Source organism: Nuphar pumila, chromosome 17 (genome assembly GCF_984573655.1).
Source record: "Nuphar pumila chromosome 17, dmNupPumi1.hap1.1, whole genome shotgun sequence".
Taxonomy (NCBI): domain Eukaryota; kingdom Viridiplantae; phylum Streptophyta; class Magnoliopsida; order Nymphaeales; family Nymphaeaceae; genus Nuphar; species Nuphar pumila.
The window spans coordinates 18143496-18158573 of NC_143265.1; the positions used below are offsets into that span (position 1 = coordinate 18143496).

At 36.2% G+C, this 15078-nt stretch overlaps 1 protein-coding gene across 1 annotated transcript in view; it reads left to right on the forward strand.

The window, feature by feature from the left end:
• LOC149811746 (zinc finger CONSTANS-like protein (DUF3537)) overlaps positions 1–12090 on the forward strand; it is a 53440-nt gene extending 41350 nt beyond the window's left edge. Inside the window, exon 4 of the mRNA XM_089993224.1 lies at positions 11602–12090. Within this exon, the coding sequence (XP_089849350.1) occupies positions 11602–11744 (143 nt within the window). The 3' untranslated portion in view covers positions 11745–12090. The remainder of the gene's footprint in view (positions 1–11601) is intronic.
• The last annotated feature ends 2988 nt before the right edge of the window (positions 12091–15078 follow it).

A 15078-nucleotide genomic window follows, 5' to 3' on the forward strand; every position in this document is an offset into this window, starting at 1 on the left:
GGATGTTCTCTAGTGGACAATGATGAAGAAAGGTGTTTCTCTCAAGTACATTAGTATAATTAAAGATATGTACGAAGGAGTAGTAACCAATGTCTGCACGTGTGGAGGGGTGACAACCAATTTTCCTATAATGGTTGGGTTACATCAAGGATCTGCATTAAGCCCTTTCCTATTTGCTATAGTGATGGATGAGCTTACGAGATCAATTCAAGAAAATGTGCCGTGGTGTATGTTGTTTGCTGATGATATTGTTTTGATTGATGAGTCTAGAGCTGGGGTTAATGCTAAGTTAGAATTATGGAGACAAACATTGGAAGCAAGAGGTTTTAAGTTGAGTAAGAGTAAGACAAAATATATGGAATGTCGGTTTAGTAAGCAACAAAGTAGTGATGGGAGTGTAGTGAAGCTTGGTGAGCTAGAAATACCGGTGGATGATTGTTTCAAATATTTGGGATCTATCATTCAAAAGTATGGAGAAATTGATGGAGATGTAAATCATAGGATAAAGGTTGGGTGGATGAAATGAAAAAGTGCAACTGGAGTGTTGTGCGATTGTAGAATGCCATTGCGGTTGAAGGGAAAGTTTTATAGGACGACAATTAGGCCCGCTTTACTATATTGTACGGAATGTTGGGCTGCCAAGAAATACCATATTCAAAAAATGAGTGTAGCTTAGATGCGTATGCTTAGATGGATGTGTGGAAATACAATAAAAGATAAGATTCGGAACAACGAGATACGGAAGAAGGTAGGTGTTGCATCCATTGAAAATAAGATGAGAAAATCGTTTATGGTGGTTTGGACATATTCGGCGAAGGTCTAATGATGCTCCAGTTAGAAGGATGGAGAAATGAAAAAATATATTAGTTAAAAGAGGTCGTGTAGGACTAAGAAGACTTGGATGGAGATGATAGGAAAGCATATGAATGCTTTGAACCTCACCGAGGACATGGCATTGGATAGAAATGATTGAAGGAGAAGGATTCATGTGGAAGACCCAGAATGATTTTCTTTTTTGGTTCATATCACCAACCCCAATTGTTTTGGGATGAAGGCGTAGTTGTTGTTGTTGTATTGTTCATAAACCATGCCAAAATTTTGGCATGGTTACTTTCCCAATCCTCTACCTTTATTTAATGTTCATTGATGGCTTTAAGACGATCATCCCCAATGAGAGATTTTTCAACACCTCCTTCAACTTTGGTGAGCTTTAACGATGGTTCAAGAGAGGTTCCCATTACAAAACCTCAAAGTTTCTTCCCTCTAAAATGGTTTTTCATGGTTGACGCCCACATCAAGTAGTTGGATCCATTAAGTTTGAAGGAGAACTCTACTCTTGATTCATGCTCCATGATGACTAGAGAAAGATAAAGATGATGAAAGTGATAGCACATTTGTCACGATCTTCAATCACCACAAGAAATGCTTCCAAGATCAAGAAAACCTAATGGGCTCTGATATCATGTAATGAAGTATGCAGAATTATAAATAACAAAGTGCAAAGCACATACAAGTCCAATAATGGACAATTACAAAGAAAATAGACAAGCACTCAAGTGCACACACAAAAGTCCACTAAGGGACAATGCCAAAGGCTAACAAAAAGTGAGTATTATTGAATAGTGAAGGAAAAGGAATACCATACATGTGGGGGGACACCCCTATTTGTATACAAAAGTGAGAGAGAGACCCTTGGGAGCTCCCCTTTCATAGTCATTGGGGAACTCCCAACGGTCATATTTATGACCGTTGGGGCCCCAATGACTCCATGAAGTGGGGGCCTCAATACACATAAAAGAAAAAAATAAAAGAAAACGGAAAAATAAGGAAAAAAACAAAAAATAGTTGTTTCTAATAAACAACTATTAATACACATAGAAAGATAAAAATGCCCTTATCATGCAATATATTATAATACAAATTCATATATATATATATATATATATATATATATATATATATATATATATATATTTAACAGGGCGATCTTCACATCCCATGCCTAGGGATGACCACGGAGAACTCGCTGGAGAGAGGGGGATAGCTTCCACGCCCTTAGGGTTTCTTTCATTTACAAAAACAAAGTTACTTTCCTCTTTTCCTTAGGGTTTCTTTTAGAGAGGGAAGGAAAAATGTGAATCAAGAGGGAGGGGTCTAGGGTTGCTGCCCCCTAGGCCCAATGAGAGAGGACCTACCTTTCTTATGTTCAATAAAAGAAAACTAGGCTCTTCCACCACATTTTGGGCTAATGGGTCTCCTTGGTTCCCAACAACCATATTTGGAAACACAAGGAGATCCAAAAATTCAAATTTAAAATTCAAACCCATATTAAAGAAAATCCAAACTCAAAAATTTAAAAGAAAACTACCCAAAAACCCCATACACCTTCTAATAGCCTTAAAAAGATCCTAACCGGCTATTGGACCTCGATCCAGTTTTGATTCAGAAAAATCCTAAAAGTAAAAATCAAAATCAAAATAATTCATAAATGCTAACAAATTGCATTTCCAGATAAAATCTTAATACAAAAAAATTCGGAAACTCAAAAATATTATAATTTTTTATCTCATGTTGGTGATGGATCGAATTTGTGTGTTCGGGTCTGATGATATATCTTTCCCGAACGTGTTTTCAACTTGTTTGCAGTAGTGTCATCCTGCTGCTCTGCATCAGTATGAGTCTACTTCCTCAATCTTAAATCAGATGTCTTTTCCTTCTTTAAAGAATTTCACATGATAGTTAAAATCAATTTCAAAGCAACATTTTCATATTTAGATCTAATTCAGGTCGAAAATATTTATCTAATGAATTTCAAAATTATTTAAAATAAAATGGAATTTGCCATCAAAATTCTTATCTTAGGACTCCTCAACAAAATGGGTTAGTGGGGAGAAAACATTGCCATATTATGGATATAGATAAAACCCTACTTATTTCTAAAGACATTCCAAAAAGTTTTTGAACTGAGGTCATTCTAACATCAATCTATTTGATAAATAGAATGCCCTCATCACCCTTACAAAATATTTCTCCATATGAGAAATTATTTAAAATGACACCCGACTTCAAGTGATTGCGTATTTTTTGTCGTAAATGTTTTGTGTTATTGCATAAAAGAGAGAAGTTATCACCGAAAGCCATTGAATGTATTTTTATTGGTTATGGGAAAAATAAAAAAGGTTATAGATGTTTTGATTTAAAAAATAACAAACTTTATGTTTTTAAGGATGTGACCATCCTAGAAAATGAAAATGGTCTTGATAAAGATAATAGGAAAGAGGAAGTAGATTATTATTTTTTATTTAATCTCTCTCCATGAGAAGTTAGTTCTACTTGTGATAATTCTTTGAATAATAATGATGAAGCCTTGGTTAGTAGTGATCATGAACATTCTAATGATGGAATTCAGGACCTTTATTAGGAAATGATGATATAATTGATAAATCTACTAAAGATACACATGTTTATACTTGGCATGATAAAAAAAATCCTCTAATTGCATTAGAAAAATACTTACATAATTCTCCTATAGAAGAGACCTCTCTTAGGAGATCTAGCCGAGTCTCTATTCTTCCCAATAGGTTTGTATCATATAACTCTTTGTCACCAAACTATAGAGCCTATCTGATAGCTCTACATTCCTATCATCTAATTATAATGAAGCCAATTTTTTTTTACATTGGATTGAAGCTATGAATATAGAATTAGATGCCCTTAAAAAGGCCAAAACCTGAGAAGTTGTTACCATACCTTTAGGAAAGAAAACCATAGGCTGTAGATGGGTATTTAAAGTCAAAACCAAGAGTGATGGAACCTTAGAAATATATAAAGCTAGGTTAGTAGCTAAATGATATTATCAAGAATACAAATTTGACTATGAAGAGACTTTAGTACTTGTAACTAGGATGACTAGTGTTAGGATTCTCATAGCCATTATTTTTATCCAAAAAATGGTTTATCTATCAACTTGATGTCAAAAATGCATTTCTTAATAGAGAATTAAATAAGGAAGTTTATATGGATCCTCCGTCAGGATTTGATATCAAATAAGGTAAAACTCTTAAACTTATGAAGGCCCTATATGGTCTTAAACAGACCCCGAAGCCCTGGTATGATACATTTAGTAATGTTATGACTCATTTGGGATTTCATTCTTGTTATACTGACACTGCTCTCTTTGTCAAAAGAACATGTACTAATGTTGTTATACTTCTACTGTACGTAGATGACATGATAATAACCGGAAATGACAAACAGGGAGTTAGTAATATTAAAAATGTTTTAAAAGAAAATTTTGATATGTCTAATCTGGAATTTTTAAGGTATTGATGTTGCTTTCTCCTTCAGAAGGTATATTATTTTTCAAATGAAGCTTGCTACAAATATTTGTACTAAGTCTGAGATTTCAGATGACAAGAAAGTGGAAACCCCAGAAGTGGTCAATGCAAAATTATGGCTCGAAGATGTGACACTTCTCGAAGATCCCACACTTTATAGACAACTAATTGGGTCTCTCACCTACTTGTCTATCGCCAGACCAGATATAGCTCATGTCATTCATTCAACTAGTCAATTTCAGCATGCTCCGACTACTGTGCATATGAGTGTTGCATTAAGGATAGTCAAATAAAGAACACCATAAATAAAGGGTTTTTTTTATCCTCATCTTCATCCTTTGATCGACTTGCTTATACTAGTGTAGATTGAGGAGAAAATCCAAATGATAGAGTTTCAACCATTGGTTTTTGTGTTTTTTTTAAGAGATTCATTGATTTCTTGGAGATGTAAGAAATAAGAGGTCTCATTGTCATCAATTGTATCTGACTATAAAGCTATGAGTACCAAGGTTTTAAAACCCGTGACTCGGAACTCGACTCGTTCTTTATTGACTCGTGACTCGGCGGGTCAACTCGGTGACTCGGATCAGGTTTTGTTAACTTTTGATTTTAAAAGAAAAACAATATATAATTTGTCTCAAACCATGTTTTTGAGTAAACATATAGTTTCCAAATCGTGACTTAATGAGAATTTGGAGAAGTATATGATAGCAAAGAAGGAAGCTAAAAAAGTTGTTCGAAACGCGAGGGCTAAGGTATATAAGGAGGTTTATGACAAGTTGGATACCAAAGAAGGCGAGAAGGATATTTATAGGCTTGCAAAGATGAGAGATAGGAAATCGAAGGATTTGGGTATGGTTAGATGTATCAAAGATGAAACGCAAAGGGTTTTAGTCAAAGATGAGGAGATTAAGGAGAGATGGAAAGATTATTTTGATAAGCTATTTAATGATAGTCATGCTCAAGATCTTGGAGACTTCTCCATTCCTTTTTATGAGATAAATCGTGACTTCATGCGCAAGATTCAAAAGAAAGAAATTGCAGAGGCTTTGAAGAAAATGAAATCAAGAAGGGCAGTTGGCCCAGATGGTATACCTATCGAGGCTTGGAAATGCTTGGGAGAGAAAGGTTTAGAATGCTTGACAAATCTTTTTAACTTGATTTGGCGAACAAATAAGATGCCTAATGAGTGGAGGAAGAGTACTTTGGTGCCTTTATATAAGAATAAGGGTGATATACAAGATTGCACAAACTATCGTGGTATAAAACTCATGAGTCATACTATGAAACTTTGGGAGAGGGTGATTGAGTCTAGGTTGAGGAAGGTTGTCATGATATCGGAGAATCAATTTGGTTTTATGCCTGGAAGATCAACTATGGAAGCTATACATCTTCTTAGACAACTTATTGAAAGATATAGAGAGAGGAACAAAGATTTGCATATGGTTTTTATTGATTTAGAGAAGGCATACGATAGAGTACCTAGGGACGTTCTCTGGTGGACAATGATGAAGAAAGGTGTTTCTCTCAAGTACATTAGTATAATTAAAGATATGTATGAAGGAGTAGTAACCAATGTCCGCACTTGTGGAGGGGTGACAACCAATTTCCCGATAACGGTTGGGTTACATCAAGGATCTGCTTTAAGCCCTTTCCTATTTGCAATAGTGATGGATGAGCTTACGAGATCAATTCAAGAAAATGTACCGTGGTGTATGTTGTTTGCTGATGATATTGTTTTGATTGATGAGTCTAGAGCTGGGGTTAATGCTAAGTTAGAATTATGGAGACAGACATTGGAAGCTAGAGGTTTTAAGTTGAGTAAGAGTAAGACTGAATATATGGAATGTCGGTTTAGTAAGCAACGAAGTAGTGATGGGAGTGTAGTGAAGCTTGGTGAGCAAAATATACCGGTGAATGATTATTTCAAATATTTGGGATCCATCATTCAAAAGTATGGAGAAATTGATGGAGATGTAAATCATAGGATAAAGGTTGGGTGGATGAAATGGAAAAGTGCTACTGGAGTGCTGTGCGATCGTAGAATGCCATTGCGGTTGAAGGGAAAGTTTTATAGGACGACTATTAGACCCGCTTTACTATATGGTACGGAATGTTGGGCTGCCAAGAGACATCATATTCAAAAAATGAGTGTAGCTGAGATGCGGATGCTTAGATGGATGTGTGGAAATACAATAAAAGATAAGATTCGGAACGAAGAGATACGTAAGAAGGTAGGTGTTGCACCCATTGAAAATAAGATGCGAGAGAATCGTTTACGGTGGTTTGGACATATTCGGCGAAGGCCTAATGATGCTCCAGTTAGAAGGTTGGAGAAATGGGAAAATATATTAGTTAAAAGAGGTCGGGGTAGGCCTAGGAAGACTTGGATGGAGATGATAGGAAAGGATATGAATGCTTTGAACCTCACCGAGGACATGGCGTTGGATAGAAATGATTGGAGGAAAAGGATTCATGTGGAAGACCCAAAATGAATTTCTTTTTTGGTTCATATCGCTGACCCCAATTGTTTTGGGATGAAGGCGTAGTTGTTGTTGTTGTTGTATATAGTATCCAAATGTTTGTAAGAATATAAAAACTGCAAAGAGCTATAGAAGTTTGCTTGAATTTGATATCTATACAAGCACTTTGACTAATTCATGACTTGAATTAGAGGATGTGGTCACCATGAGTTCAGTCTGCTACTACCTACGATTCCTAAAATGGCCAATCATATATGCTAGCTTGTTTTAAAAGTTTCAATTCCTTCTCTAACAAATCCATAAATGTAAAATAGGGATATATGTGCATATTGAAAGTTTACATAATGCCCAATATCAACATAAATAAGCAATTTTCTCATGTATGAAAACTATGCCATTAATGTATTAATGGCACAACTATAAAAAGACTACTAATATTTGAATCTGTACAATGCTTGTTCACATAACAAATGGATGATGAAACCTAAATGTGACTTCCTATAGGCACATTTGACCCTCCATATATAGTGAGAATCATTTCTTTAAAATATTTTGCTAGAATAAGTTGATAGCACAGGGTGAACAGTAGTTCGAAGTTTGAACAACATGGCAATATTATTCTATGGATTTAAATGATTTTTTATCTTTAAATGATTTTTATTTTCTTTTTTATACAAAATCTAGGGGTAACCCTTGTTAAAATATATGTACTTATATATTTTGAAACTGTAATTTGAAACTCAAAAATCAAATTTCAAACATCCCAGAACTCGCCCGAGTCAGGCCGAGTCAAGCCCGAGTTTGCCTTGCCGGGTTGACTCGCTGGAGGGCCGAGTTGACTCGGCGAGTTTTAAAACACTGATGAGTACGACAACCATGGAACTTGTGTGGCTAAGGAATCTTCTCAAAGATATGGGGTTAGCCATCTTCAACCCTTCGAAGATGTGTTGCGATAACAAAAGTGCAATTTATATGTCACAAACAAAGCTTCAGGGAAGTTCGGCCGTACAAGTCCGGGTCCACAGATCAGGGTAGGGGTGAATCCGGTGGTTGACGAGCACATAACTTGCGTGCAGCAGGGAAGCAGACGTACGGCCTAGTGCGGATACAGTGGCCTTGAAGCTGATAGGTCGTGAGGCGTGTCCGACTTTGGAGAACACACTGCAACGGATCAGCGTGAGGGGGTTCATGTTGTTTAGTGTGTCCGTGTCAGAGGGCAGGTGACATGGTCGTATAAACCGTGAAGGGGGGTGGGTGTGTCCTAGGCAGGGACACGTCTAACCGACAAAACGCAAGGAATGAGAGAGAGGTCTCTCTTCAGTTGATAGGCGGAGGCAGGATGAAGGGGGCACGACTAGAAGGAGGAAATATATCCCTAGCTGGCTGACAGTGGAAGCGAAGATGCACACGTGAGGAAGAAGATCCTTCCCTCAAAACCAAGCACAAAACCTTGAATGAAACTTAGAGAAAAACTCTAAAATATCTCATTGAAAAATTAAGGAACCTTACACATGTATTTATAGAACAGAAAGCTAACTAGAATAAACTGTACACAGTTCCTCCTTGGATGGGATTCCAGGGAGGGTCATCCCACCTTGAGGGAGTCCCGGTGTGAAGGGGACTCTTCTCTCTCTTATCAACACAAGTCCGAGTTGGGCAGTGGGACTTGGGGTGAATCTGGGTCTAATGGGACGGATCCGAGGTGCAGTCTATAACATTATATTGCCAGCAACCACACCTTCCATGAGCGCACAAAATACATTGAAATGGAGATGAATTCTTAAGAACTATTCAGTTGTTGTATGTCACCTCAAAATATCAGTTTGCAGATTTCTTTACTTAATCTCTTCTTGTACCTCATTTTTTGTTTCTTCTCAACAAGCTTTTGGTGATAACACTGTAAGTTTGAAGGAAGTGTTAAAATAGGTTTGTATATATATATATATATATATATATATATATATATATATATATATATATATATATATGTATATATATATATATATATATATGAAGTAGATATAGTCATGTAATAGGTAATTCTCATCAGGGGAATTTTTGTCTTTTTACCAGTGTAATTAGGACTGTCCATTAGAGACAGTTGTCATTTTTTGTTTTATATTTTTGGTCTTTGTGTAGATCATTAAGGGCTCTATGGTCATTGGACCATAGAGTCTTTGGGAGCTCTCAATGGCCCTTGATGCTTGCATATAAAGGGTCTCTTGTCCCCATTCTTTGTAATGCTTTTTCTCAAGCATTATTATCAATAAAAGAATATTTTTTATTTTGTGCTCTCTTGTTAGCCCTTGTTGGCTCTTTGTACTGACCCATAGTAGACTTATGCTTGTGCACATTGTATTTGTGCTATTGTATGCCCTTAGTGACTCTTGTTCTTGTATCACTTACTTCATTACACACGAGTCAATTAGGGTTTACAATCCTTCATTCTTGTTTTGGTGAGCAGATCAACTGTAACCTAGTGGTTGCTCTATATATACCTCCTCCAAATCTTCATGTAAAAACACATTTTTGACATCTAGCTGACTTAGTTTCTATCCATGATCAAACTGCCGAAGATAAGATAATGTGTATTGTCTTCATCTTTACCACATGATTGAATGTTTCTTCGTAGTCCTTAAATCCCTTCGCAACCAGCCTTTATATCTCTCAATGCTACCATCTGGTTTATACTTTATCTTATAAACCCATTTTGATCAAAGTCATGTAGGCTCCTGAAAACTTTCCAGGTTTGACACTCATGTAAAGCCTCTTTTCTTGTTCATAGCCTTAATCCATATGTTGGATTTCACAACCTGATGGAATGTTTTAGGTTCCTCGTCTCTCAATTTGAGTCAAAAAGTCTTGAAAATCAATGCTGAAATTCTCGAAACTCACTAGGGTGCCTCATTCTAGCCGATCTTTTCAAGGTGATTGGCTGATTTCTCTCACTAACCTGTGTGCTCATAAATGATGTCATCTCCATGAGTGATGCCTTCTTTGCTTCTTGAATAAACACAACCCTCTTTGAATCTACCAGCATTACGTTCCACACTATTAGTTTCATTTTGCACATTAAATCCCGTGTGTGAGGTTTCTTCTATCACCTCATCATGTGCTGACTGTAATGGTGACATGATCTGCTGATTTATCATTCACACATGGAAAAAGATCTGCACTTAACCAGGGCTGATAAACTTCAAGCACTTTGTTGTTCTGCAATGAAGAGCTATGTGTATCACTCAAAAAAATGACCTTATCCAAAACGGCATTTCTTGATATCTCAATCTTCCCTGTTTTAACATCATAACACCTGAAACCTTTATAGTTATCAGCATAGCCGACAAAAAGTTGGGATTTCATAAAAATTCTGAGCTGTATCTCCATGCTTGTTAAACAATTGGCATGTAACAACTTGATTTCTCATGATATTTATAGCATGTTCTTTAGAAAAAGTGACAGCAAACCATGACCCCCAATTATACTGTTTCTGTCCTGCCCTATCCTCCTCGTTGGAAATTTGATATTTTTGCAAGCATTCAAAAAGGATAAAATTTAGTGCATCACCATGGCACTAATCTTTTTGTTTGGTAGATGCTCTTGTAGGAGGATCAATCGAAAAACCTTCCAAAGTGGTAAATTGTGGCTGACATGCAAGTTTGGTTACTAGCACTTGGTAATTCATGCCCAATCCTGTAAGAATTTGTCTTATTTGAACCGAGTATTGGTCACAAAACCTTTCAAAGTGGGCAATTTTGGCTGACATGCAAGTGAGATTGCTAGCATTTGGTAATTCATCCCCACTCCTACAAAATTGTCTTGTTCTTTTCTGAGATTGGTTGCCTTATAAGAGCCAACCAATCAACAATATAAAGTTACTTCTTTTAGTGGTTTGAAATTCTTTCTTGAGATGCATACCTCGACAATAGCAATGTCAGATCTTGTCAGATCAGAGCATATCTGAGGGTCCAAGGCATGCCAGGATGAGAACAGTTCATGTCTGAATGGATTCTGCATATGGCTGCTGAAACCAGATCTATGAATTCTGGCAAGAGGGCAAGATGAAAGGCAAGGGATTGATGGTAGCTGGAAGAAGAGAAGAAACTAAAAAAAGATGGGATTACCTAGACTATGGCTCTGATGCAATGTAAAAGAGTACAATATATGGTGAAATAGCAGCAGCAGAGAGAACACATTGAATGAGAGAAGACACACTTAGAATAATGACCAAGGGGTGGCACCTTGGTATTCTTTTTAGTTCTTTCACTAGGGTCAGTAATTAACGAACTCTTTTTTACACTGTTATTGCAATTGTGACACCAATGGATGGTGCCACTTTTGTACTAAATATTACAAGAATTCCACCTATAGGTGGTGTCAACTACTGCATGCATATTACAATTGCACCACTGTATCATGGTATGAACATTATATTTTCATCTGCATTTCCGTTGCAAGTCAACAAGGTTTGAACTTTTACATCAAGTTCTAAGTGAAGTAGTGTCACTTATGCTCTTCTGATTCCAAGGACAACAAAGTAAAAATGAACAGAAAAAAAGATTTATTTTAGCATTTGACCTAATCCTTGCAAAGCATACAAACTAACTAAATTGATTTACCTCACTTTTATGTCTGCAATCTGCTGCCTTGTTATTTTTTGTCATTCACCATTTTTTTGCTGACTGGAACTTCCAGTGCACTAGGAAGCTGCAGATTGTATAGGAGGTTGATCTTAGCATCTCTATTTTGAATGAGAACTAATCCTACCTTTCTCATGTATGCAGTTCTATATTTGCAAGCAAATCCTGGTGGAATCACTCTTTTTGGTTGGAGTATCGATCGTGGACTAATCAACACAATCTTTTTCGTTGAGCTCTCACTGGTTACTTTTGTCCTTGGGAAAACAGTATCCCTTGCTTCAACATGAAACTTTCTGGGGCCAATCTGGCATTCATGTTTGATAAATTCAGTATCAAGATAAAAGCTGTTGGTTGTATGACTTCTATAAGTGTTTTGTATGGAGTGATCCTCCATTACCTCCTGCAGCATGGAAATTCAACCAGCAACCCCAGTTTGAACATCAATCATTGAGGTCCAACTTTAAGGTCATTCTGGGAATGTGGAGTCTGATTGGCTGATATTGATGTATGTATGATTATCGTGTAAATTGTGTCATGTGTTCAATGCATTGGACCAAATTGTCCGATACTGTACAGCCTGCATGCTATTGAAATGCTTGTTCTAGTTATCAGAGCTCTATTTATAGATGTTTATTGAATGACTTGCTGTGATAATTGTAATTCCAGCTGGGGCACCATATGCCTCTATATAATTCAATCTGATTAAATTTAGTTCATCTCAAATTATCAATAAAAAAAGCCAGGATTCTTATGGTTGTTGTAATGCTTTTCTAGGGAGAACTCAGAAAGCTGAGGACCATCTAATATTTTATTATTCTAAACCTATTGTCTGCTTACTTTGTGTAATTGGCTGATTGGATTTCTTATTTTTCTTCTTAAATAATGTGCCACGGTTTTTTTTGTCTTGTGAAAACCTTTCTTCTAGGATATGCAGTTCTATGTTTCTCGTGAATTGAAATCTTAATGCCCAACTTGCATAAACTAGGATTTCTTGATCCTTGAGTTATTACAACAGCATTCCCATCAGCTGTTACAACCATCGATGGCCTTAATTGGCCGGATTTTCCAACCTTTTCACGCCAACTCTGCATTTTGCACCATTTGCCATTAGCAGCTGCCACGTGAAAGGACAACAAAGATTCACAATCTCTGACTATGTCGCCAAACATACACAAGCTTGTTTTTTCTTTTTTTTTTGAAAGAATACACAAGCTTGTTAGAAAATGCCTAATAAAATAATTAGTTGATAGTAAAGTTTGTGAACTACAAAGATATTGCTTATTCTTTTCCCTTAATCTTTTATAAACTTTTAAAAATTTTGTGTAGCCAAGATGGGGGATAGCCCCTGGTAAGCTTTGAAGCTGAGACCCCTTGGTTAAGACTTAAGACAGTGGTGTGACTATCCAGTGCATCTATCTTGTTCATCCCCTATTCTGTTGATGGTTAGAAAATAAAAGATATTTGAGGTTTTGTTGAGCTTGGAGATGGACATACGATAGGATTAGATGTAAAAGGTTCAGATTCAGATCGGATGTGGCTAATACCAGATACTACTGATGGAATGTTGGCTAAATGGATTCAGGTTTGGATTCTAATTCGGATAGTGAAAACTCATACTGTATCATGTTTTTTACAAGTCGACGGATTCAGATATCAAACAAATCCGGATATCTGTTGGATTCGGTAGCGAAAAATCAAAACATATCTGCATCTGATTATAATCCGTTATGGTTTTGGCTTATCAAATCCGACTAAAAGGAGTCGGTTTCGGTTGAATATCAAATAAAATTCGACCCATTGACATCCCTATATAGGACATGCTGTATGGTAGGAAAAGGGGGGCCATGGATTCTTATGGCAAATTTTGTGGTCAAGAAGTTAAGTTTTGGAGAAAAAGAGCTGAAGAATGTGCTGATTGCTGCTGTAAGCAACCCTCCGAGTTACATCAGTACAAAAAGTTTTTAAACTACTTAAAAAGGCTATAGATGGCACCTCATAGAACAGTGGACATAAGGAGCTTTAGATCCATGGAGGGGGAAATGATGGAAATATAAAAGGCTGTGTTTGAAAGTCTTGGATCTCAAATCCTTCAATTTCAGATCCGAGGATTTGAGAACAGGCCCCTCCCCATCTGTGCTCAAATCCAGGTATCTGGCCGTCATCCCCTTTATATACTAAGTGGATATTTAGCGGCATGTCCATATGGCCAGGCCAAGATAAATCATGTTTATATTAAAAATTTTATGACAAATAGATAAATAATGACGTAGAAATATGTATACATTTAAAACACATTATAATTTATTTTTAAAATATACAACTAAATAACTAAAGAAAATAAATACCCTTTTAAATGGCTTAATATATATTTAAATTGAAATATAACATAGAAATATATATGTTTTACAAACACATTTTGTTGAGGACATTATTCATGGGGCTGGCCAATCTCTTGTATTAAGTTTTTTTTATGGCCAATGAGAAAGAAGAGGCACGATTTGTTAAGATATTTTAGGGGAGAGAGAGAGAGAGAGTCTTTTTTTTTTTTACGGGGGAACCCATTTTATTATGGCAATCAAGAGGGAGAGGGAGAGTTATATATGGTAACTCAAGAATTTTTGAAAAGATTACAAGATGTCATGTAATACTTAAAAAAACTGTATAAAAAGAATAGGCAAACAAAATTTTAACAGAAAATGATTGTATTGTATGACAAAAATGATGCATTTTCAAAAATGCCTCGCAATTTATCAAATCCTCTGAATGGACAATACCACCTGAATGGACAATACCACAGACTCCCAAATTTTTTTGGACACTTTTAACCCTTGCAAATGCGAATTTTTGATATTCGCTTGTCATGATGCTAAAATAATACACACCATGAAACTTATCAACAAAATCAAATGGGAGGATGCAATATTCCAAAAAAGATTGCGAAATTTTAAAAAATTTGTGAAACTCTTGATGAGTTTCACATGAAGTATTGCGAAATTCTGAATTATTTATGAAAGTCTGATATTGCGAAATTGTGATGATCATCACACATCCTGTTGCGAAAATACCTTTGAGTGTGCAAACTCCCACTTAAAAGGAGGTTTGCATGTTTTTTTTTTAAAGTGCACATAGTAGTATTTGCGAACATCGTATTAAATTCAAACCTCGAAACTTCGTAAATACTTAACTAAGTTGGCATATATAATACAAAATTCACACAAAAAAAGTGTGAACCTCCTATTAAACTAAACCTCATAACCTCACAAATATCCTACTTAACTTGCATATGCCTCATGAAGTTTGCATAAAAATATATGTGAAGTTAAACGGAACCACACAACTTTGCAAATACTAGACTAAAGTCGCATATATGTAACTATCAACACATATACCTCATGAAGGTTGCACTCCTAAACGATTGAGTATAAAAACCTATTGTTTGTACCTTAGGGCTATTTTCACATAAACTAGGGTTCTTTGTGATCCTCAACCAGTAGGCTTCAACCTGCTTCCCGTCGGTGACTTTTTCAACAAATATTTTTGATGATTCATTGGCGATACTTCATCCTCGAGTAATTCAAAAGCATCGACAGTGATGTGTGATGCAATCACACGATGTGGACT